The sequence below is a fragment of the Bos indicus genome, chromosome 4 (genome assembly GCF_029378745.1).
Source record: "Bos indicus isolate NIAB-ARS_2022 breed Sahiwal x Tharparkar chromosome 4, NIAB-ARS_B.indTharparkar_mat_pri_1.0, whole genome shotgun sequence".
Lineage (NCBI taxonomy): Eukaryota > Metazoa > Chordata > Mammalia > Artiodactyla > Bovidae > Bos > Bos indicus.
Window position 1 is genome coordinate 43999731 of NC_091763.1, and position 24206 is coordinate 44023936.

The 24206-nt window shown below is 39.7% G+C and overlaps 1 protein-coding gene across 2 annotated transcripts in view; it reads right to left on the bottom strand.

Annotated features, from left to right (window-relative positions):
- The window catches only part of PTPN12 (protein tyrosine phosphatase non-receptor type 12), a 91314-nt gene extending 83161 nt beyond the window's left edge, over nucleotides 1-8153 (bottom strand). The window contains exon 1 of one of the 2 annotated variants that reach the window (XM_019958618.2): nucleotides 7996-8153. In XM_019958618.2, the coding sequence (XP_019814177.2) occupies nucleotides 7996-8094 (99 nt within the window). In that variant the 5' untranslated portion in view covers nucleotides 8095-8153. Of the gene's footprint in view, nucleotides 1-6820; nucleotides 7185-7995 lie in introns of those variants that run through there. The other variant, XM_070787230.1, reaches the window with a different exon arrangement.
- Nucleotides 8154-24206: the final 16053 nt, after the last annotated feature.

Below are 24206 nucleotides of genomic sequence, written 5' to 3' on the forward strand. Positions count from 1 at the left end.
ACTCATCAGAGTAAGAAAATCTTAACTAAACCAGTGGCAATGGAAAAGGACTAAGATTAGCTCAAATGCTAGGACTGCAAAATATTGCTAATCATTCTAGTTTTAAAGACATTTTAGACATACCACACCATGTTTATAAGCTTACTGAGATATACCTGCAAGCCAACCACAAAATAGAACTTTACACCCTCTTAGGTGTTATAACCACCTAAGACAGACAGACAGACAATAACAAGTATTGGTAAGGATGTAAAGAAAGTAATGGGAGTGGAAAACGTGCATTTTCCTGGTAGAACCATAAAATGTACAGCAGCTTTGGATAACAATCTGTCAGTTCCCTCAAAATGTTAAAGGTATTTACAGGTATATATCCAAGATGATCGAAAACAGATATCCTAACAAAAACTTATGTATAGATTCACAGTAGCAGCATTCATAAAATAATACAAAATGTGTTATATTTCATGTATTATTATTATACAATACAAAATATTCCAAAAAGTGGAAACAACTCAAATGTCTATCAAGAATTGAATGAGTGAACAAAATGTGATATATCCATACAACAGAAAATTATTCAGTCATAAAACAGGATGAAGTCTCTCTGACCACGCAACAGCACAGAGGAATCTTGAAAACATGTTAAGTCAATGGGGTCAGTCACAAAACACCACCTATTATGATTCCATTCATATGAAATGTCTAGATGAGGCAAATCTATGGAGACAGAAGGTAGATTAGTGGTTGCCGAGGTCTGGGAGGAGGAGAGAGGGTGGGAGGAATGACTACTAAGGGGTATGGGGTTTCTTTTTGGGCTAAGAAAAATTGACTGTGGTAACAACTACACATTTTTGTGAACATATTAAAAACTATTAAACTGCACAGCTTAAAATGAATGAATTTTATGCTAAATAAATTATATCTCAATAAAGCTGTTATTAATTTTTAAAACACTACAAGCCACAATATTGAACAGTTTAACAAACAATGAAATTTTTAATACTTTCTAGTGTGTGCAGCATAAGCTCTTGCCAGGCTTTCAATCTTTCCTCTCCCATTTTTTAGCAAATCAAATTCAAACCTTAAATTAAAACTTCAGAAGTCTTATTTGACAAGTTCTTGTTATCTGTATTTTTATGTGTGTGCTCATTCGCACCCAACTGTTTTGTTACTCTATGGGCTGTAGCCCACCAGGATCCTCTGTCCATGGGATTTCCCTGGTAAGAATACTGGAGTTGGTGGCCATTTCCTATTTCCGGGAATCCTGCCAACCCAGGGATCGAACCCACGTCTCCTGCACTACTGGCAAGCAGAATCTTTATCACAGAGCCACCATTTGTCTTTTAAAATTATACTGAAATAGCAATCATTTTACCAAAAGATATACATACAGATAAGAAATACATGTATGAAAAATGCTGTCCCTATCTTATTTTTTTTTTTTTTTTAAGCAGAAGGCAGGAGGGGATCTGTGTCTTCCTCTGGCTTCAGCCATCTACATTCAGAATGCTAAAGTAAATGGAAGGAATTTATACTACTTCAACTATTTCCTCTTCAGCCTATGACAATCTGGCTTTTTCCCATACCCCAACTCCAAACAGCTTTTTCTAGTCACCAAATCACTCCTACTTAGCAAACTCCTACTTTCTTAAGCTCACCTTACCGGTCCTCCAAGAATTATCTGACTTTGGTAATGTCTTCCCTGAAACTCTCCCAGGCCTTTCTGACATCCTCTAGGTTCCTTTCCATCCTCTTTGACCACACCTACCCAGGAGCAATCACCAATATTTTCATTTAGAGGCTGCTCTTTAAATGTTGTTGCTTTTCAACCTTAGGTTGGCCACACCATACACTTGTCTGAATGTGTTCATGACTCTCATGCTTTCAAATACCTCTTACATGCTTTAATTCTGTCCCAGTAGCTCTCTTGAGCTCTACATTTCTACAAGATGTCTCACAGGCACCTCAGCTGTAACATGTCCAAAACTAAACTCATTCTCTTTAATTCTGAAGTTTCCTCCAACCATCGTCTCCCTGGTCTCCTCTGCTTTTGTCCTTCCTTCCTCCTTACCTTACCAAATGGAACGTTCCAACTTGGGTGACAGTATACCAAGCTAGAAACTCTAGAGTCATACTACAATATTCCTCTCTCCTTCACTACTCACATGTAGTGAGTCATGAAGACTTCTTTCTTAATCCTTATCAGATCCTTTGTATATTCTCTGTCCCACTGTCTTAAGTTTGGCTCAGGCCATCATATCTCACTTCCTATTGTTCAACAACTTCAAAAATGCTCTCCTTCATCTGGTCATCCATTCATCCATCAGAATCAACTTTCTGCAACACAAATCTGTCAAATGACTGCTTACTTTCCCTGTAACGCTGAGACCTATAGTGTATAAACTGCTCAAAATTACTATTACTGATCTATAGAATAAAATATCGGAGAAGGCGATGGCACCCCACTCCAGTGTTCTTGCCTGGAGAATCCCAGGGATGGGTGAGCCTGGTGGGCTGCTGTCTGTGGGGTCACACAGAGTCAGACACAACTGAAGTGACTTAGCAGCAGAATAAAATACAGCACAGATTCAAGAACCTTCACAACCTGATCCCTAACTGGCTTTCTCAGCATCCCATTAACCTTTACCATGCTAATACCATTGTTTCACTGGTTCTCAAAATATGGTCCAGAGATGGCCCACACCTAGACCATTTTAAAGAATTCACGAGGTTAAAACTCTTTTCTAAGTTATGCTTCCTCACCTGCAAATATACAAATGCACAGACTTTAGTACAATATTTTTATCATATTCATTCTCTTTAGGAGTGTACACTGGGTTTTTCTAGAGGATACATGACACTTGATACTGTGAAATATGACACTGCATCAGTATGAATGCAACAGATATGAGAATCCAGATCTCTTCTATTAAGCTGCTGCTGCTGCTGCTAAGTCGCTTTAGTCGTGTCCAACTGTGTGTGACCCCAGAGACGGCAGCCCACCAGGCTCCCCTGTCCCTGGGATTCTCCAGGCAAGAACACTGGAGTGGGTTGCCATTTCCTTCTCCAATGCATGAAAGTGAAAAGTGAAAGTGAAGTCACTCAGTCGTGTCCGACTCCTAGCAACTCCATGGACTGCAGCCTTCCAGGCTCCTCCGTCCATGGGATTTGCCAGGCAAGAGTATTGGAGTGGGTTGCCATTGCTAGATGGTAAAAAAAATTTGCAAAAGTATAAAAATAATGCTTCTTTCCACCAGTAGTTTCTTTGAAAAATCACTTGTTATAAAATACAGTATATGAATGGAATGGTTTTATCACCATTATTTTAAAGTAAATTATTTTTTAAAATATTTTTTAATTTCTAATACAGTACAAACAAACAAACCTCTTTGGAGTCCTCAGTAATTTTGAGAATGTAAAAGACTCCTGAGATCAAAATGTGTGAGAACCGCTACATTAGTTATAGCAGATTATCTACTACTCTCTAAACATGCTCAGCTCTAAAACCCCTATCCTTCTGCATGGAAATGCACCCTCCGCTACCTGCCAAGTTCCAGCTAGGTCCAAAGAGACCTCGGATGCATTCTGGAGGATAGAAAGATAAGGTTTTGAAGTCAAGCAGGATACTTTACTTCTCAGAGTGCGTTTCCTTATCTCTAAAATTTAGGTTATAGCCACCTCATAAACGGCAGATATGTTAAATAAGACAGTGTAAAATGTATGGCACAGTGTTTAACAAATAGAAGGGATAAAAAATGTTAATCTTTTTTCTACTTAATTTATAACATCACAAACACTACTGTAGTAAGATAAAAACAGCATAACAATTATTTAATCATAACAAAGCAAGCAAATTGGTTGCTTTGCGCAGTTCTGTCAAAATTACTATTTGTAGAGCAGATGGTTTTATATAATAAACTCCTTGAATGCATAACTTCTAAGGTACTTCTGCAGTTACCTGTGATTGATAAATTTAGATTAATTTAAAATATCAGTTAGTTTAAATGGCATTTTAACACAGGAATGCTTGCTATAATGCCTGTTTAGCCTTAAAAAAAAAATCCATAAATCTTCTCCTTCATGTTTCACAAAAGTACTGTAATTCACACCTCTGCTGCATCCTGTTTTTGAAATACTCCATTGACTCTACTTACTAAGGTATTGTTTTTATCGTAACGAGAATGGGTTTTTAAACTGAAACTGCCATATTTATATGCAGCTTTACTGTCATCTTTTACAATCTTTAAATATACAAATGTCTAGTGTATATCACATAAACTTTAGCCTAATTAGAATAAATTTACTTCTTGTTTCAATACTTTAATTATACATGACAAAGCTTTAAACAGCAAAAGAAAATTACTGGAACACCAAAGCCCAGACATCTCTTTTTCCTTCTATCTCATCTTTTTTTCCTTCTACCTCTAGTTATATGAGTCAGCCATTTGAGAATATTGAAGACAGCACGATCGTTTGTTAGATGAAGATCCTAAATATCAGTCCCATACTTCAGTCTTGTGAAGTAGGTAGCATTTATCTTCTTTTGAAGTTGAAAGAACTCGGTCAATTCATTTTCTTGCAAGTGGCCAAGGTCAGAAAACTAACCAGTGGCAGATATGTAGTAAAACCTACACATGTCAAACATAAATGGGCATCACCCTATGTACACATTTACTTCTCATGATCACTATCTGCAATTTCATAAAGATGACACGCTGAGATAGTTGTGATCAAGTTCTGGATCTGACACAGATTATCAGTTTAGCTATCAACTTGAAATCATTTTGGTGCTGTCGTTTACACCATCTCAATACCTTAGTATTCTCCTCTTTCACAGATGGGGCACACAAAAGGCCAATGCCAGGAATAGACAACTCACAGAATGACGACAGGCAGAAAAGTCTCTACCCTTACTAGTCATCGCGATATTAAAATTAAAACAACATACTATTCTTCAACCTCGAATTATCAAAGATCCAAGATTATTATATGAACACTCATACATTACTGTTAGTTGTAAAAAGTGATACAACTTCAAAAAGTTATGCATTTACATATATCAGACGTTTACATCCTTTTATCTAGTACTTCCAACACCACTGGAAGATATCTTATACAATAATTCAAAATAAAGAAATTTTATGCTTAAGTGTTCTCCACAGAATTATGACACATAATAGCAGAAAATCAGCAGCCTAAACTTTCAACTATAAGAAAATGGTTAAGCTATGACAGTGGCTAGGTGAAATATTATATAGCCACCTAAAATTATTTTTACAAAGGAAAAACACCTAAATATGAAGTTGGAAAAAACCCTAAGAATATTAAATGGTACATGCAGTATGGTCACAGAGAAGCATTAAAGACATTAACAACGACAGCCTTTGGGTGATGGGACTATAGGAAGACCGAACAGAATAATGGAAAAACCACAGTATGAATGCCTATTCCACGTTCCTAAAGGTAAGGCATTCTTAATTACTGTTCTATAATTTCCAAATTTGAAACAATGAACATTATCACTTCATAACTGAATAGGGTTATAATAGCTAGATTATCCCTAAGGCTCAGTTCTCAAATGCTAAAAATGCATTTTTAACCCATGTGAGAATTTAAGAATAACAGAAGAGTTTATTACTAGAAGAATCTATTAGCCAATATATTTTCTTTTAGTGGCAGAAGGGACAAAGTTTTCCTCCAGCTTTCTAGTCAAGAGAAAAAGAGGCATAACTGGCAGACTTAATTATACCTATTACTTATCAAGTCACAGAATAAAAAAAGCAAGCACTGTAAAAGAACAGCCTTAGTCATCAAATCTTAAATGCAGAATCACCTAGCTATCCCTAGGTATTAGGAAGAAAAAGAAAATTCATTTAGTCCTGGAGAAATGAAATCTCCAATAGGAATCCCTGACTCATCCCCAAAGCATGAACCCGAAGGCTACTTCCCCTGTACAGGAGTTCAGAGACTGGGCACTTGTCCTGATGGCCTGCATCAGCAAACAATGCCCTTTCCTGACAGGATATGCCCATAGAGAACAAGAGGACCAACATGCCAAGTGGACAGGGGTCACACACCTCTCCTTCCACAACCAAAGTAAGACTGTATAAGACTAGTTTTAAACATTTTAAATCTAAGTAAATATTTTCTTTTATGTCTGCTAGAGAGTAATAAAATGGGGACTCTGTCCAATTACTGTGATATCATTTCAAAGATACCTAACACATTCAAAATTCCCAATAGGAAGAAGGATATATCTTCTTTAACTTTTTCAGATAAAAGGGTAATGGGGTGGGGGTGGGGGAATACATGGGCTAAGTATCAAGAGGAAATGTTTAAAATAAACTATAAATGATTTAATCAACATTTTTTACACTTTCAAAAGATACTAAGAAAACCAAACCCCTCTCTTCTATTACTGGTTTAGGGAGACGGGAATCACAAAGCTCAACTATACTGTTATGACACTGAGTAAAGTCAAGGGTTAAGAATTTTAACGCTAAAGTTTTACTAGACCGAAGTCTCTTTAAAATGTGAAAAGTATTTCTTATTTCAGTGCGAAAAGCCATTTCACCTGCACTTTGTAAACAATTAAACTGTACTTTGAAACAAAAACTAGCCAATGTTTGCGACTCATTTTTATACACATTAACTGTGTATCCTTTTCACAATCCAGAATTTCAGAGTTAGGTGACTACTCTTGGAGGTGAATCTTGCCCAGAAGCAAAATTTTCCCTAGCTTATTTCCCATTTCCAAACCCCGCCAAGACTAAGGAACAACCACTTCCCAAAGTCCCACTTCCTTTTCCATTCCCCAGACCTCCAGGGTTTCCAACGCCCCAGTCTTGCGCAATATCCGTAGGAGCAGCGCCGCAACCACCGCCTCCTAAGCCGAGAAACAACCCTAAAGGGAACATTGTCCAGCAGAAAAATAAAGGAGGGGGGGTGGCAATGGAGGAAGTCGACTTCTGGTCCCACGCCTTCGGATCTGACCCCCTTGTAGTGATGGCTCGAGAGCAATTCCACGACCAAGACTTTTAACCTCCTCTCCAGCCCGCCAGTACCAGCAAAGGGCGGAAGGGGGAGGGGGGATGTCGGAAGGGGGGTGGGGAGACAACGAAGGTTATCTCCCAGTTCAGGGCTTCAGCCCGTACAGTCGCCTCCGCCCCACCAGGACTATTGTTCCCAAGTTCCCCACCCCCACCCCGGATAGGAAGTGATAGTCACATCCCCTCCGCCTTCGGCAGTATCCCCTAGGGAGTCTGAAGTAGGCTTCCTTCGGGATAACCACGCACCCTCCACCCCCGCGTCCTGCCTCTACACACACTTTTCCCTCAACCTCAAATCACGTTGACCCCTACACCATCTAAAACCTGGGTCTCAAGAGACAAGAGACAGGACGGCAGTAAATGGAAATCGAACATTCCACGAGATTTTCTATGGACTATCCTTTCTCTTGCATTGGAGATAATACTGCGAACCCAGATTAAAGAGCAAAAAGTCCTACCGTGCCCTCTTTTGAGACCAGCTTGAGCAAAGGGACTCCACGAGTTAAATGCATCCGTAATAGCCCCGTTCCTCAGTCGGCGCTATCCGCTCTCCTTCCTGCCTCGACCCTCCCAGGAGGAGCAGACTGGATGGGGAGATGAGAAGAGCCCACCGGACTGCACCTCATTCGCCTCCCGCTCCCAGCCCGAGAAACAATAGGTGGTCGCGGGCGGCGGCGCTAAGTGCGGGCTTGGCCAGCGGCCTCTCTCTTTGCGTCCCGGACGCGGGCGGAAAGGGGCCGCGATCGCAGGACGAGAGGAAAGGAGGATGAGGGGCGATCTCACCTCCCAGCCTCCGAGTCCACCCCGGCCCTTGGGGTTGGCGCGCGCCCCCTCCGCCCCTCTCCTTACAGCCACACACAAAGCGCTGGCGGCCGGGCCGGGCGGGCGAAGCGGCAGTGGGCTTGGATGCCGGTGAGAGGAGGCAACAGCGAGGGGAGGGACTCACCATGAAGTCCCGGGCGAAGTTGTCCTCCCCATTATGGTCCGGACTCTTCATGGCCTGGACCCTCTGGATGAATTTCCTCAGGATCTCCACTTGCTCCATCCTCCCGCGTCCCCCCGGCTGCGGTCGCTGGCCCCCCCGCCGCCCGCCCGCCCGGCGCAGAGCCCGCTCAGTCTTCCCCAGCTCGCCCCCCCTACCCGTCCCGTCTTTCCCGACCCCTGACGCTCCCTGCTCCTCCCCACCGTCCAAGGCAGCGGCGGTACCGGCGGCACCAGCCCGGCTCCCGATCCTACAACTTCCAGGAGCAGCCACTCTCCCACAGTAGTAGCCGAGCTGCAGCGGCTAGCGCCAACCCCAACCCCCAGCTTGCTCCATCCTCCTTCCCCGCCCTGCTCCTGCTCCGTCGGAGACGCAGCCACCGCCTTAGGAACACGGCTCTCCGATCGCCCTGCCCCCCCACCCCCACCCCTTCCCGGTTCCTCCTTCCCTCCCTCCAGACTAGCAACCGCAGCCGCCACTCTCCACGGGCGCGCCCCCGCCGCCACTCAGACGCGCGGTCCCGCGCAGCGGCTAGATCCCCGGGGCTACGCCGAGCTGAGCCGCGCCCGCTTGCCACGCCCCCAAGCCCGCCCCGCCGGTCCTAGCCCGGCTAGGACTGGCTGGAAGGCGCTTCAGCCGTCAGCTGGGAGACTTGACCTCATTTCCGGGGCGTGGTTCCGCCCCAGCAGTTTGCCGGTCTGAAGAGAGCTGGTTGGAGGGAATTTGACTCCGCCGGGCAGACCCTAGTCAGTGGAAGTAGGACTTGAGTTGGAAACTGCGGTCTCACCGCCTTTTTGTGGGAAAAGCACATTTCTAGACTGGTTTCGCGCCGCCGCCAGCTGTGGGCTGGGACTGCCTAGTCCCGGCCGGCAAGAGTCCAGGAGTAGGGGCGGGAGAGGGCGGCGGTGGGAAGAGAGGCATGCTGGGAACTGTAGTGTCTTCACGTTCACAGCAGGTACGTCTTCATCTTAATGTTGACGGCAATTAGATCTTGGCGCTTTGGGCAATGGCTACGGCCAAGAGAAACGAAACGCTTCTTCAGTGAGAGGACTTTTTTGCAAATCAGTCTAAAACCTGGTGAATGAGCGCCTGAGATTCGCAGTGTGTCCTAATACATACCACACATGTTTGCTGAATTGGAGAGAATTTGTCTTCTTGCCTTTAGATTCGAAGCAACTCAGAACTGAATAATAGATTTTTCACCGTAGAATGCATCTTTGTAAGTCTTCTAGTAATCAAAGAAATCTTAGTTTAATTCACCATTTTACAGTCAAAGTGTTTGCTCATGGTCCCCCAGTATATTCTTATATATTCTTAGCAGAGCCCAAACTAGAACTCAGATCCTTTTTCTCTCACCGGCACCATGATACCTCTCACTAAGGAGCGTAAACGTGATAATGTGACTCAAGTGAAAGACCTGATCCATGAACTTCTCTAGGTCACTTTCTTTTGTTCACTATACCCACAAACAATGCTTTTTCCGGATAAGATTGGCTAGGCAATTTGGTTAAAATAAATATCAGTAGCAGGCCCCGTTTCCCAGATGAATGTGTAGAAGAACCGTGGAATTTAATAATAAACTTGAAGAAAACAGGTGTGAGTAGCAAGGTCCAATTTCCTATTTGTTTTAAAGAAAAATATTTCTTTTTAAAATAATACAACTGATACATACCAATCTACTCTTCTCAGAAAGAACCACTTCCAGATGTGTCCTTCCAGTTGTCTTCCTGTGCATGTGTATACAGGTATGTGCATATAAAAAGATACAATTTTGTCCAATATTTAAAAAAAGAGTCCCCTTAGAGGAATAGTTTAATTTCTGAGGTGAGCTTTTAAAACAAGGATCTGGAGTATTTTACTTTAATCAGATTATTGAGACTCACTGGATATGAGAAAAGATTAAGATCTGGATTCGCTCACCCACCAGTATCACTGTAGGGTACCCTTTTTCCCTAGAACTAGGTGAAAAACAGTATACCTGCCTATCAAAAGGGCACTGGTTAAAAAAAACAAATCGCATATTTAAGTTCTGTGAAGCCATTAAAAAATGAAAAAAATAGTCTATATGTGTTGAGGTCAAATAGGTTTCAGAATCTGCTTATTAAGTGAGAAAAGCTTGGCACACACTGTGTTCATGTTATTCTCCCATTTATGTAAAATGGAATGTGGATAAAATATGAATAAAATGCTTGAACATGCATAGAATTTTTCTGAAGTATACTTCAAAAACTGTTAGTTGTGATAGCCTCTAGGAGGACCTTGAGAATCTTGGTAGAAAGGATACAACTTCCAACGAGCATACTCTGTTATATTCTGAGTATTTTAGGATGTGTGTGCATTACTTTTCAAACAAAGTTAAATCTATTTCATTAAAAAATGTTTAGACTTTCAGTCTAGGCAGTAGGAAGAATGGGAATATCTTTAATAGAAACACACAAAAAAAGGAGAAAGCAAATCTTGTCTGGGTGATGTTTTAAAATGGCACAGGCTCTTTCAGAATTTCCACCTACTTATACCACAGTTCCCAAGGAATGTGACTGCTCTACCCATCCACAGCCAAGGATTTGGGTGCTTGACCCAGATTAACCAACCCCTGTTGACTGGCCAGCAGCCTTGACCTGATGTAGGAATGTGATCTGGGAGTGTCAGTTCTCACTGTTAAGAACTGGAATTTAAAACCTAGAGAGAGTAAGTCATTAAGCTCAAGGCCAGAAGCTGAATGCCCTGGGGTAGAATTAGGGATTTGACAAGCGGAAGCCCTGTGAGAAGAGTAGGAAGTATGGAGAATCCGGTTAGTCAAGAAAGGAGCATCAAGTAAGCATACAGAAATAGGTAAAGATGTCACCTTATATGCGTGTGGCCATGGGAGAGATGGGGAGAATCTCTGGGGCAACTTAATTTCCTTGTAACTTTCTAAGATAGGTTCTGTTAACATTTATTCCAGGGGTCAATTCTGCTTTTCCTGAAATACATTAGGGCAGTAATAAAGATCATAGGCTCTGAAATGAGAGAGGTGAAGATTCAAAAACCCATTCCATTTCTTAACTCGGGGCAAATCACTTATCCTTGACTTTAAGCCTTAGTTTCATCTTCTAGAAATGCTAGCTGGTGCTGTCTTAACACAATGTGTTTCAGAATTAATGTACTACACCTTATACTTACTTATAGAAAACACAAAATAAGAACTGGTTAAACAAGGGAACAACAGGGTGAGGTGGTTGGGTGGCATCATCGACTGGATGGACATGAGTTTGAGTAAGCTCTGGGAGTTGGGGATGAACAGGGAAGCCTGGCATGCTGCAGTCCATGGGTCACAAAGAGTTTGGACAGAACTGAACAACTGAACTAAACTGAAAGACAGAATTAATGATTTCCATATCTTTTACTTTTTTGCCCCAACCTCTCTTCTTTGGCTCTTTCCCTTCACTGTTGGTAAATATGTGAGGGGTGAGAAGAAAGCCAAATAATGTTTTAAAAGATCTCCCTTATTACTTCCTTACTACTTTTGTGAAGATTTTAGTGGGAGTTTAAAACTAATAATCTGAAAGAGAGTTCAGGATTATATATCTATTTCATATTCATAGTATTCCTTCCAAGCTCAGGTAGAAGTAATAATGCTTTATATCTATATAGAAATTTAAACTTTTGTAGTATTGTCACATCTATTCTCATAAAAACTGCCCTTATAGCTTTCATAGTTATAGCTCTATGTGAGTTCTGTTTTTTTTCTATTACCTGGAAAGTTATTTGGCATCTTTGATTCATTAATAGATGAAAAACTAAGTAAAACATGGGAGTGAACCTGAGTAGCTCATGTGAAAGACAAATGTCAGGTCCATGACCAGAAGCCACAGGTCCTGAGTTTCCAGCTTGTTGCATAAACCACTGAGTCACAGTGCTTTTATACCTGGTATAAGTGAAACTACAGATAAAGAATCAAACCCATTCCTAAGAGTCTCCTAAAGTAGCACTTCTAATATTAACCTTTCATTTCATGCTCCAGTCCTCAGTCTTCTCCCTACTCTCAAACTTAAGGACTGATAGCTGATAGCTTTCGGGAGCATGGATAAGACAGGAGAGAGGGAAATTCTTCTCTACTTTATTTCTGGTATTCTTTACTCCCCTATTCCTAGACCTAGTTATAGCAACAAAGCTCTTTACCTCTTTTTTTTTGCTTTTTTGATTGAACTGGGTCTTCATTGCTACATGCAGTCTTTCTCTAGTTGTGGCAAGCAAGAGCCACTCTCTAGCTGAGGTGTGCGAATTTCTCACTGTGGTGGCTTCTCTTGTTGCAGCGCATGGGCTCTAGGTGCACTTCAGTCGTCGCGGCACACGGCTTAGTTGCTCTGCAGCGTGTAGGGTATTCCCAGACCAGGGGTCAAACCCGTGTTCCCTGCATCGGTGAGCAGATTCTCAGCCACTGGACCACCAGGGAAGTCCTGTGTGCACCATTTTTTAACATGTGAGTTTATTACTGAAATAAGAAATCCAGTTTATAGGGAACTGGATGCAAAAGGAGCATATCTTCTTTAGTCTATAGTAGAATAAGACTTTTAGAAAAAAGAGATATAAAAATGGAAAGAAGTTTGGAAAGGATGAAATTTTTAAATAAAATACATTTCTAAAGTTATAAGTCAAAAGGTTTTGTTTGTTTTTTTTAATACTGTACTCCTTGTTTATTCTCATAACTCTGCCCTAAAGTAAGCAAGCTGGATAATATCATCTCCATCCCTATTTATACATTAGAATACTAGTAACAATATTAATGCCTAAGCTTAAAGAAATGAAATGATTTGCCCAAAATCATATAGATGGCAGAAATGAAATCAAAACCCAGATGATTCTCAACTCTCTTGAAGCTTCAGAGTTAGGCAGCAAAGGTTGATTAGGATAACAATAAATGCTAACTACAGTAGAATACTGTAATTAAATCCACTCTCTTCTCTAAATTTTCTATCTCATATTTCTCATGCTATTTCATTTAACATTCAAAGAAAAATTAAAATTTTATAAATAACTTCAAAGTCAAGTACTACCTGAGCATCTAGTTAGTGATCCTTTAATGTGGTGACTTTTAGTTCCTGTATTCAGGAATGGCTTGTTAACAAGGACTGTAACACATGACTGCACCATATATAAAATCCATCCAGTATATTGGTTGGACTCAGGTTCAACTGTCAGCAAAAAACAAGCAAAAACATCCCTTTTATTCAGTGACTGCTATTATTTTAAATTAAAGGTAAATTGTGGACAGAAACACAGAAATACTGTATTATTTCACTTATATATGGAATCTAAAACAAACTCATAGAAAAAGAGATCATACTTGTGGTTACCAGAGGCAGAGGTGTGGGGAGGGGAGACTAGAGGAAAGTATTCAAACTGTACAAACTTCCAGTTACAACATAAATAAGTACTAGAAATATGATATGCAATATGATGACTATAGTTAACACTTTGATGATATACAGGAAAATTGTAGAAAGAAGAGTAGATCCTAAGAGTTCTCATCACAGGGAGAAAAGCTGTTTTCTTCTTTCTTTTTATTGTATTTATGAGATGATGGATGTTAGCTAAACCTTGTGGTGCTCATTTCACAATACATATACATCAGACTATCATGCTATACACCTTAAACCTACAAGTGATGCATGTCACTATTTCTAAATAAAACTAGAAAGAATAAATAGTGATTCCACTTATATGAGGTATCTAAAATTGTCAGATTCGTAGAAACATAAACTATAATGGTGCTTACTTGGGTCTAGGAGTAGGGGGAAGGGTAGTTGTTTATTGGGTTTAAGTTTTGATTTGCAAGATTTTTTTTTAACAACAATGTAAATATACCTAATATCACTTAACTGTACACTTTAAAGTGTTTTACTGTCTCCTGGAGGGAAGAGACACTTAATATATACTTAGTACCCTGATTTTTATGTTTGTTGCCCCAGTTGGGTGGCTGCTGTTTGGGATGTCTCTTCATTGCCTGGCTTTGATAGCCAAGAAGCTTCCATTTCTGGGTCCCATGGCACTGTGGCAATTCTTTGGCAAGTTATACCCCAAGGCACTGTACAGACAGTAGACTGAGGCACACCCCCCAGCATTTCTGTGAAGGAGGCCTCTCGTTTATTTTGGATTTTCAGTCTGAGGAGCAGTCTTCAGGTTTGGCCACACTTGGTGGCATGTAGATCTGCTCTCAAGGAACATAGGCCTTGCCTTGCCATGCCATCTGTACTTGTTTCCCTTTGCCTTGCTTCAGTTAATCAGTATCATCCAGGAAAGACTTCATACACTTATCTGGAGCCCTGATATTTGCAAGTGCCACCTAGGGACCCCTCCAGATCATCTGGTTATGGTGGCCAGTGGGGCTTACACTTACAGTCCTACAGGACTGTATACATTTGCATACATTTAAAAACTGATACTTGAATGTCTGACTTCCAAACAGCCTGAATCTAGGTGCTGAGATCTTCCACTTTGGGACACTGGCAGATCTTGTCACATACTTAACAACTGGGAGCTATTAGAAATATAACAAGTCTGCTTGGTCAAGCACAAAGATTTGAGAGATAGGCAAGAGGAAATGAAACAGCAAATTTCATGTCCTACTTGAGGCCACACCTTCAAGACTGGGAGAGATGGTTTCATCTGCTATTAGAAACCAACACACAGAGTGACACAAAATGAAGAAACAGGAATATGTTCCAAATGAAAGAAAAAGATGAACCCTCAGGAAAACAAAACATTAATGAAGTGGAGATAAGTAGTTTTTATGATAAAAAGTTGAAATTAATGGTCATAAAGGTGCTCACTGATCTGGGGAGAACACAGTGAAAATGTCAACAAAGAGATGGCAAGTACCAAAAAAGGCCACAGAGCAAAGAATCCAATGACTGAGCTGAAAAATACACTAGCTGGGTTTAAGAGCAGACTAGATGAAGCAGGGAAAAAGATCAGTCAACTCAAAGATAGAGCAGCGAAACTCACCCAATCAGAGAAGCACAGTGAATATAGCTTAAGGGACTAATGGTACATCAAACAGACTAACATTTGTATCATTGAGCTCCCAGAGGAGAAGAGAGAAAGGGGCAGAAATCTTACTTGAAGAAATAATGGCTAAATACTTCTCTAACCTGAGGCAGGAAACAGACATTTAGATCCAGAAATCCCAGAGTCCAAATGAGGGGAAATCAAGAGACCCACAAACCAAGACATGCTATACTTTAAATGTCAAAAATAAAGGTAAGAGTATCTTAAATGTAGCAAGAGAAAACTAACTTGCTACACACAAGGAAACCCCCCTAAGACTTACCAGAGTTTTCAACAAAAACTTAGCAGGCCATAAAGGAATAGCACAATATATTCAAAGTGCTGAAAGAAAAATACTTCTAACCAAGAATACTATACATGGCAGCAGAGCTCACTCAGAAGTGAAGGAGAGAGAAGGCGTTTTCCAGATGTGCAAAAGCTAGAGTTCATCACCATTAAACTGGTCTTAAAATAAATGCCAGTGGAAATTCTTTGAGCTAAAAAGAAAAGGTGCTAATTAATAACAAGAACACATGAAAATAAATCTCACTGGAAATTCAAATATATAGTAAAGATAGTGAATTAATCACTTATAAAACTAGTGTGAAGGTTAAAAGACAAAAGTAGTAAAAAAAATTAGTTATAAGGGATACATAAGAGAAAAAGATGTAAAATGGGACGTCAAAAACATTAAAATGTGGTGGGAGAAATAATAGCAACAAGCTTTACAGTTGGATCAAACGAGTTGTTTTTACTTAGAATGTTATAGATACAAGTTGTTATGTATAAGCTTCATGGTAACCACAAAGCAAAAATCTTTAGTAAATACACAAAAGATAAACAGAAATGAATATAAACATACCATTAAAGAAATTTAACCACAGTCTAAGAGAGCAGGAGAAGAATAAAGGCACAGAAAGGAACTACAAAAACAGCCAGAAAATAATTTACAAAATGGCACTAAGCACATACCTTTCAATAATTACTTTGAAAATGGACTAAATGCTCCAATCAAAAGACCGAATGGCTGAATGGATTTCTTTTTTTAAGATCCATCTATATACTCTACAAAAGGCTCACTTTAAATGTTGAGAATCACACAGACTGAAAGTGAAGGTATATTTTCCATGCAAATGAAAACCAAAAGTAAGGTGAAATATCTATCCTTATATCAGACAAAATAGAGTTTAAAACAAAGAATGTGATAAGAGACAAAGAAAGACATTGCATAATGATAAGGGTCAATCCAACAGAAAGATAAACATTTTATAAATATTTATGCACCAAGCATAGGTCACCTAAATTTTGGAAGCAAATATTAGCATAGCTAAAGGTACAACAGTGCAATAATAGTAGGGGACTTTAGTATCCCACTTACATCAATGGATAAATCTTTTAGACAAAACATCAATAAATAAACACATTGGCCTTGAACAGCATATTAGACCAGATAGACTTAACAGGTGTTTACATATGATCTGTAGTCCATCCAAAAGCAACAGAATACATTCTTAAGTGCACATGGAATACTTTCTAATATAGATCTTATGTTAGGGTGCAAAACAAGTCTTGATGCATTTAAGAGAATTGAAATCATATCGAGCATTTTCTCCAGCCACAGTTGTACAAAAGTGAAAGTGTTAGTTGCTCAGTCATATCCAACTGTTTGTAACCTCGTGGACTGTAGCCCACCAGGCTCCTCTGTCCGTGGGATTTCCTAAGCGAGTATACTGGAGTGGGTTCCCATTCCCTTCTCCAGGGGATCTCAAACCCAGGTCTTCTGCATTATATGCAATTCTTTACTATTTGAGCAACCAGGGAAGCCCTCGAAACTAGAATAAATAACATGAAGAAAACTGTAAGATTTGCAAAAATGTAGAGGTTAAACAACATGCTACTGAACAACCAATGGGGCAAAGAAGAAATAAAAAAATACATAAACATATACCTTGAGACAAATGAAAATGGAAAAGGAATACACCAAAATGTATAGGATGCAGCAAGAGTAGTTCTAAGACAAGCAGTTCAAAGCAATAAATGCCTTTCTCAAGAATTAAGAAAAGTCTGAAACAACGTAACTTTTTTTCTTTTTCATTATGGTTTATTATAGCATATTCAATATAGTTCCCATGCTATATAGTAGGACCTTATTATTCATCCATTCTATATGTAATAGTTTGCATCTGCTAATCCCAAACTCCCAGTCCATCCCTACACCACCCCCGCATCCCATTGGCAACCACAAATTTGTTCTTTATATCTTTGAGCCTCTTTCTGTTTCATAGTGAAAGGGAAAGTCGCTCAGTCGTGTCTGACTCTTTGCAACCCCATGGCGATACAGTCTTGGAATTCTGCAGGCCAGTAGCCTTTTCCTCCTCTAGAGGATCTTCCCAACCCAGGGATTGAACCCAGGTCTCCCGCATTGCAGGCAGATTCTCTACCAGTTGAGCCACAAGAGAAACCCAAGACTACTGGAGTGGGTAGCCCATTCCTTCTCCAGGAAATCTTACCCAGGAACTGAATCAGGGACTCCTGCATTGCAGGTAGATTCTTTACCAACTGAGCTTTGAGGGAAGCCCTGCCCTTCTGAAATCTAAAATATTACACAGATGAACTTGTGTCATATTTTAAATTCCAGATATGAGTAATATGGTAGTTGTCAAACAATGTAATCTACCCTTCAAACTAGAAAAAGAAGAATGAACAAACCTCAAAGTTAGTAGAAGGAAGGAAATACAATTAGAACAGGAGTAAATTAAAATGAGACTAAAAAGACAATAGAGGGAGATGGCAGGGAGGTTCAAAAGGAAAGGGATATATGTATACCTATGGCTGATACTGATTCATCTTGAGGTTTGATAGAAAACAACAAAATTATGTAGTGCGATTCTCCTTTAATTAAGAAATAAATTTAAAAAAACAATAGAAAAGATCAATGAAATGAAGCACTGGTTATTTGAAAAGATAAAACTGAGAAGTCCTTAGAGACTTACCAAGGAAAAAAGGACTCAAAATCAGATATGAAAGAGGAGTTAATATGATCAATACAACAGAAACAGAGTGGATCATCAGTTCAGTTCAGTTCAGTCGTGTCCAATTCTTTGCAACCTCATGGACTGCAGCACGACAGGCCTCCCTGTCCATCACCAACTTCCAGAGTTTACCCAAACTCATATTCATCGAGTCGGTGATGCCATCCAACCATCTCATCCTCTGTCGTCCTCCTCTCCTCCTACCTCAATCTTTCCCAGCATCAGGGCCTTTTCAAATGAGTCAGCTCTTCACAACAGGCGGCCAAAGTATTGGAGTTTCAGCTTCAACATCAGTCCTTCCAATGAACACTCAGGACTGGTCCCTTTAGGCTGGACTGGTTGGATCTCCTTGCAGACCGAGGGACTCTCAAGGGTCTTCTCCAACACCATAGTTGAAATGCATCAGTTCTTCAGCACTCAGCTTTCTTTATAGTCCAACTCTCACATCCATACTTGACTACTGGAAAAACCATAGCTTTGACTAGACGAACCTTTGTTGGCAAAGTAATGTCTTTGCTTTTTAATATCCTGTCTAGGTTGGTCATAGCTTTCCTTCCAAGGAGCAAGCATCTTTTAATTTCATGGCTGCAGTCACCATCTGCAGTGATTTTGGAGCCCCCTAGAATGAAGTCTCTCACTGTTTCCATTGTTTCCCCATCTATTTGCCATGAAGTGATTGGACCAGATGCCATGATCTTCGTTTTCTGAATGTTGAGTTTTAAGCCAACTTTTTCACTCTCCTTTTTCACTTTCATCAATAGGCTCTTTAGTTCTTCTTCACCTTCTGCCATAGGGTGGTGTCATCTGCATATCTGAAGTTATTGATATTTCTCCCAGCAATCTTGATTCCAGCTTGTGCTTCATCCAGCCCAGCATTACCAATGATGTACTCTGCATAAAAGTTAAATAAGCAGGTGACAATATGCAGCCTTGACATACTCCTTTCCTGATTTGGAACCAGTCTGTTGTTCCATGTCCAGTTGTAACTGTTGCTTCATGACCTGCATACAGATTTCTCAAGAGGCAGGTCAGGTGGTCTGGTATTCCCATCTCTTTCAGAATTTTCCACAGTCTGTTGTGATCCACATAATCAGGGCTTTGGCATAGTCAATAAAGCACAAATAGATGTTTTTCTGGAATTCTCTTGCTTTTTCGATGATCCAGCAGATGTTAGCAATTTGATCTCTGGTTCCTCTGCCTTTTCTAAATCCAGCTTGAACATCTGGAAGTTCATGGTTCACATATTGCTGAAGCCTGGCTTGGAGAATTTTGAGCATTACTTTACTAGTGTGTGAGATGAGTACAATTGTGCAGTAGTTTGAGCATTCTTTGGCATTGCCTTTCTTTGGGATTGGAATGAAAACTGACCTTTTCCAGTCCTGTGGCCACTGCTGAGTTTTCCAAATTTGCTGGCATATTGAGTGCAGCACTTTCACAGCATCATCTTTTAGAACTTGAAATAGCTCAACTGGAATTCCAGCACCTTCATTAGCTTTGTGTATAGTGATGCTTCCTAAGGCCCACTTGACTTTGCACTCCAGGTTGTCTGGCTCTAGGTGAGTGATCACACCATTGTGATTATCTGGGTCCTGAAGATCTTTTTTGCATAGTTCCTCTGTGTATTCTTGCTACCTCTTCTTAATATCTTCTGCTTCTGTTAGGTCCATACCATTTCTGTCCTTTATTGAGCCCATCTTTGCATGAAATGTTCCCTTGGTATCTCTAATTTTCTTGAAGAGATCTCTGGTCTTTCCCATTCTATTATTTTCCTGTTTCTTTGCCTATATCATAAAAGACTGAAAAAGTGAAAGTGTTAGTTGCTCAGTTGTGTCTGGCTCTTTGCAAGCCTGCCAAGCTCCTCTGTCCATGGGATTCTTCAGTCAAGAATACTGGAGTGGGTTGCCATTCCCTTCTCCAGAAGCCTACAGACACACACACACACACACACACACACACACACACACACAAGTGGAATCACACAATATTTGTCTTTGTGACTGATTCATTATAATACAGCACATTTTCTTTGTTCATTCATCTGAGGACTGGCTGTTTCTACCTTTGGCCATTGTGAGTGGTGCTGCTGTGAACATGTGTGTACGTGTATGTAGAGCAATATTGCTAGGTCATATGGTACTTCTGTGTTAAACTTTCAGAGGAACCACTAACCTATTTTCTACAATGGCTGTACCATTTTATATTCTCACCAGAAATGTACAAGTGTTTCAATTTCTCCATATCCTTGCCAGCACTTGCTATTTTCCTTAAAACATTTTTTTCTTTTGCTAATTTCTAGCCATCTTAGTGGGTTTGAAGTGGTACCTTGTGGTTTTGATTTGCATTTTCCAAAGATCATCCATGTTGAGCATCTTTTCTTATGCTTTTTGACTATTCATATATCTTCTTTGAAAACACGTCTATTCATGTCTTTTGCTCACTTTTTAGTTATATTCTTTGTCTTTTTACTGGTGAGTGATAGCAGTTCTTTCTGTCTTATAGTTACTAGACCCCTATCAGATATATATGAGTTGTAGATACTTTTTCCCATCCTGTGGGTTGTCTTTTCCCTTGGGTTTTAAAACACTGCTCTCTGCTATTTTCATCCTATCTCTTTTTCAAACAATGAATTTATTCAGTAGGATAATTTTGAATACCTAATATATTGTTAGTCACTGTTTTAGGTACTAGCAGTAAAAATACAACAATCGCTTACTCTCCTCACACACTTTTTTTTTTTTTTTCACTGTCTGTTGTTTTTCTCTTAATGCCTTAATGTGAGCATTTTCTTGAGTTATGTTGCCTTCTTTGTGGAGACTTCTTTCCCCTTTTTTTGTCCCAGATAAAGCATATTTAACCTTCAGGGCCCAATCTAAACATCAGTTCTCTGGGAAGATTCTGTGATTTCACCAGGAACAATCAATCACTCCTTCTTTGCTCCTATAGCACTTTATACATTTAAAACAATATTCTAGTCTTTACATTGTTTCATAACTGTTTGTTTATATCTCTGGGATGTGAGCTCTTTAACATAGAGATCTTATCCTCATAATTAATAAATTTCTCCCAAGCTCCAGTAGAAGTCAGACACATAGAGATTATTCAACAAATATTGACTAAATTATCAGACCCTGATTTTTTTAAACTTTTCATTATGAAAAATTTTAAATTTATTCAAAAATAAAGACAACAGTGAGCTGAATCACTGTTACTTATCTGTCAGCTTTGACAGTTATCAGCCTATGGCCAGTCTCATCTCATCTACTTCCTTTCCATTCTCTCTCTCCAATGAATTATTTTGAAGCAAATCTCAGAAATCGTTTCAGTCAAAAATGCTTTTCTGATATTTTAAAAGGAAATGTTTAAATATTAAATATAAAACTTTAGTGTACATGGAGTCAGCTAACTAGAACCCTCAATTAACTGTCCCCCAATTTTAACAGAACAAGACAAATAAGAAATTATCTGTGATCTCAAAGATATAATTTGGTTTAGTAGGTTCTAATCTTATAACCAACAAAGGTCCGTCTATTCAAGGCTATGGTTTTTCCAGTGGTCATGTATGGACGTGAGAGTTGGACTGTGAAGAAAGCTGAGCACCGAAGAATTGATGCTTTTGAACTGTGGTATTGGAGAAGACTCTTGAGAGTCCCTTGGACTGCAAGGAGATCCAACCAGTCCATTCTGAAGGAGATCAGCCCTGGGATTTCTTTGGAAGGAATGATGCTAAAGCTGAAACTCCAGTACTTTGGCCACTTCATGCGAAAAGTTGACTCATTGGAAAAGACTCTGATGCTGGGAGGGATTGGGGGCAGGAGGAGAAGGGGACGACAGAGGATGAGATGGCTGGATGGCATCACTGACTCGATGCATGTGGGTCTGAGTGAACTCCGGGAGTTGGTGATGGACGATGAGGCCTGGCGTGCTGCGATTCATGGGGTCACAAAGAGTCGGACACGACTGAGCGACTGAACTGAGCTGAACTGAATCTTATAACAAATCCAGCATAACCTTCTAAATTTCTGTACTTAGAAAAACTCTCAGATTTCACCAAGCTTAATAGTATTGCAAGACCTAAATTAGCATAGAAATAGCCAAGTTAAAGTATTTCACTTAGGCAAGAAATACACTTTTTTATGGTAAAGTTAAAAAATTTTTTTTATTAAATCTCATTTCATCAGAAACATGTTTCATTACATTTAGATATAAAATGATAAAGCTGGAGGCACAATTTTTTTTTTAATTGCATTGCATAATGAAGTGTGGAGTGTTATATGAGTATGGTTAAGAAATACTACCCTTTACTTCTTTTAATCTACGGAACATTTTTTGAGCTCTTTCTATTTCCTGCATTACCTTTGGGGGTCTGTTGGAAACTTGTGAAGGTTTTTTCTAATGTATCTAATGATTTACCACTTTGCTAAGCTACTATCCTCTCTTGCCTGCCTTTTATGATAGTTTCTAATTGGTCTTTCTGCATCGGCCCTTGCCTGTCTGCCTCAAAGGTCAGAACAATCCTTTATAAAATATGTCAGACTGCATCACTGCTCAGCTCAAAACCTCCTTGTTACTTCCCATCCCACTAAGATAGCATGCTGTATTCTCAGTGTATGTGGTATTGCTCACTAGGGTGTGTTTTGGAAATTTGTGCAAACCTTTTGGGTTGTACCTTGATTGAGTGAGATTTAGTGTGTTTCGGCCTGCTAGTCCATCCTACAGCTTCCCTTAAACAATCATTTCTCATACTGTATGATTTTTAAATCAATTTTAGAGGTAAAATTTATATAAAATAAGATGGGCCATTTTAACTGTGCAGTTTGATCAGTTTTGACACATGTATACACCCTTGTAACCACCACAACAATCAAAGTATAAAGCATTCTCCCCCAAAAGTCCCCTTGTGTGTCTTCTGCATGACTTTTGGATGTCCTTTGGACATTCTTGAAGGTGAAAAACCTGTTTATAATGATTTGAACCTAGACCTAACTCCATTTATATAAACATACAAAATGTTTTTGCATGGTTTTAAAGTACATTTGATTTTCCAGAAATGCAACCATCATATGATTTGAGGGAAGATGACACTATAGAGTGTTCAGAATTTTACCAGAGGTTTGTCATTTAGAATGGCATTTTAAAGCTTGAATCAGCATCACCATCGGTGACTTTTGAGGCTTAAAGAAAACACACCTTTATCATTCTGCATTTGTACCTGTCATGTTTACAGTGGTTAGAAAGGTGACATTTTTATCTTTTACAGTAAAGTGTCTAAACATTTACCTATTGAAATAGATTAATTTTGTTATAACTTCCATTTATTTCTCATTTGTATTACAGGTTCAGTATTGTATTAGTTCTTTTGAAGTTAGGTGTGTAGATAAGTTGTATCACCAGTGAGGTTAATTTCAGGATATAAGGGAAGAATATAAAACATTTGTTATAAAAAGAGAGCACTGGACCTTCAGATTAGAGGACTGTCCTATATATTCCAATCCTGCCTCTTTCTTCCCTTAGATTACCTCTCTCTTTGAATCTGCCATTCTCCTCCCTGCCCCTTTGCTCTAGCTACACTGGCCACTGACTTCCTTGCTGTTCCATGAAATTTCCAGGCATGTCTGGACCAGTGTCCTCATTTGCTGTTGCTTCCTCTGCTGGAATGCCTTGCTACCACATATCCATATGGCCCTCTCCCTCCCTTTCTTCAGCTCTTTACTTAAATGCCACTTTCTCAGTGAGGCTTTCCCTGGCCGCTGTATTTTAAATTGTGTTTCTACCACTCAGCACTCCTCATGACTCTTCCCTGATTTATTTCTCTTACAGACTTATTACTCTCTAGACAGACTTTGTATTTTGCTTTTTTATTTTTTTTTGTTAACTGTTGACCTGCCCTATGCCCTCCCCCTCCCCCTCGCCCCCCAAAACACACTCTAAAATCTAAATTTGATGAAGCTAGCTGCAAAATGTGGATTGGTGCAAAGTGGAAAAAAAAAATCATCCAGTTCCCCAGCCAATTGAAATTTGTTTTTGATATGCTACAAAGTCAGTCCTGGGCTCCCTTTATCTTCCAACCTGGTGTATTGTACTGGCTTCCCCAACCTTTAGTCTTATTTATAAAGG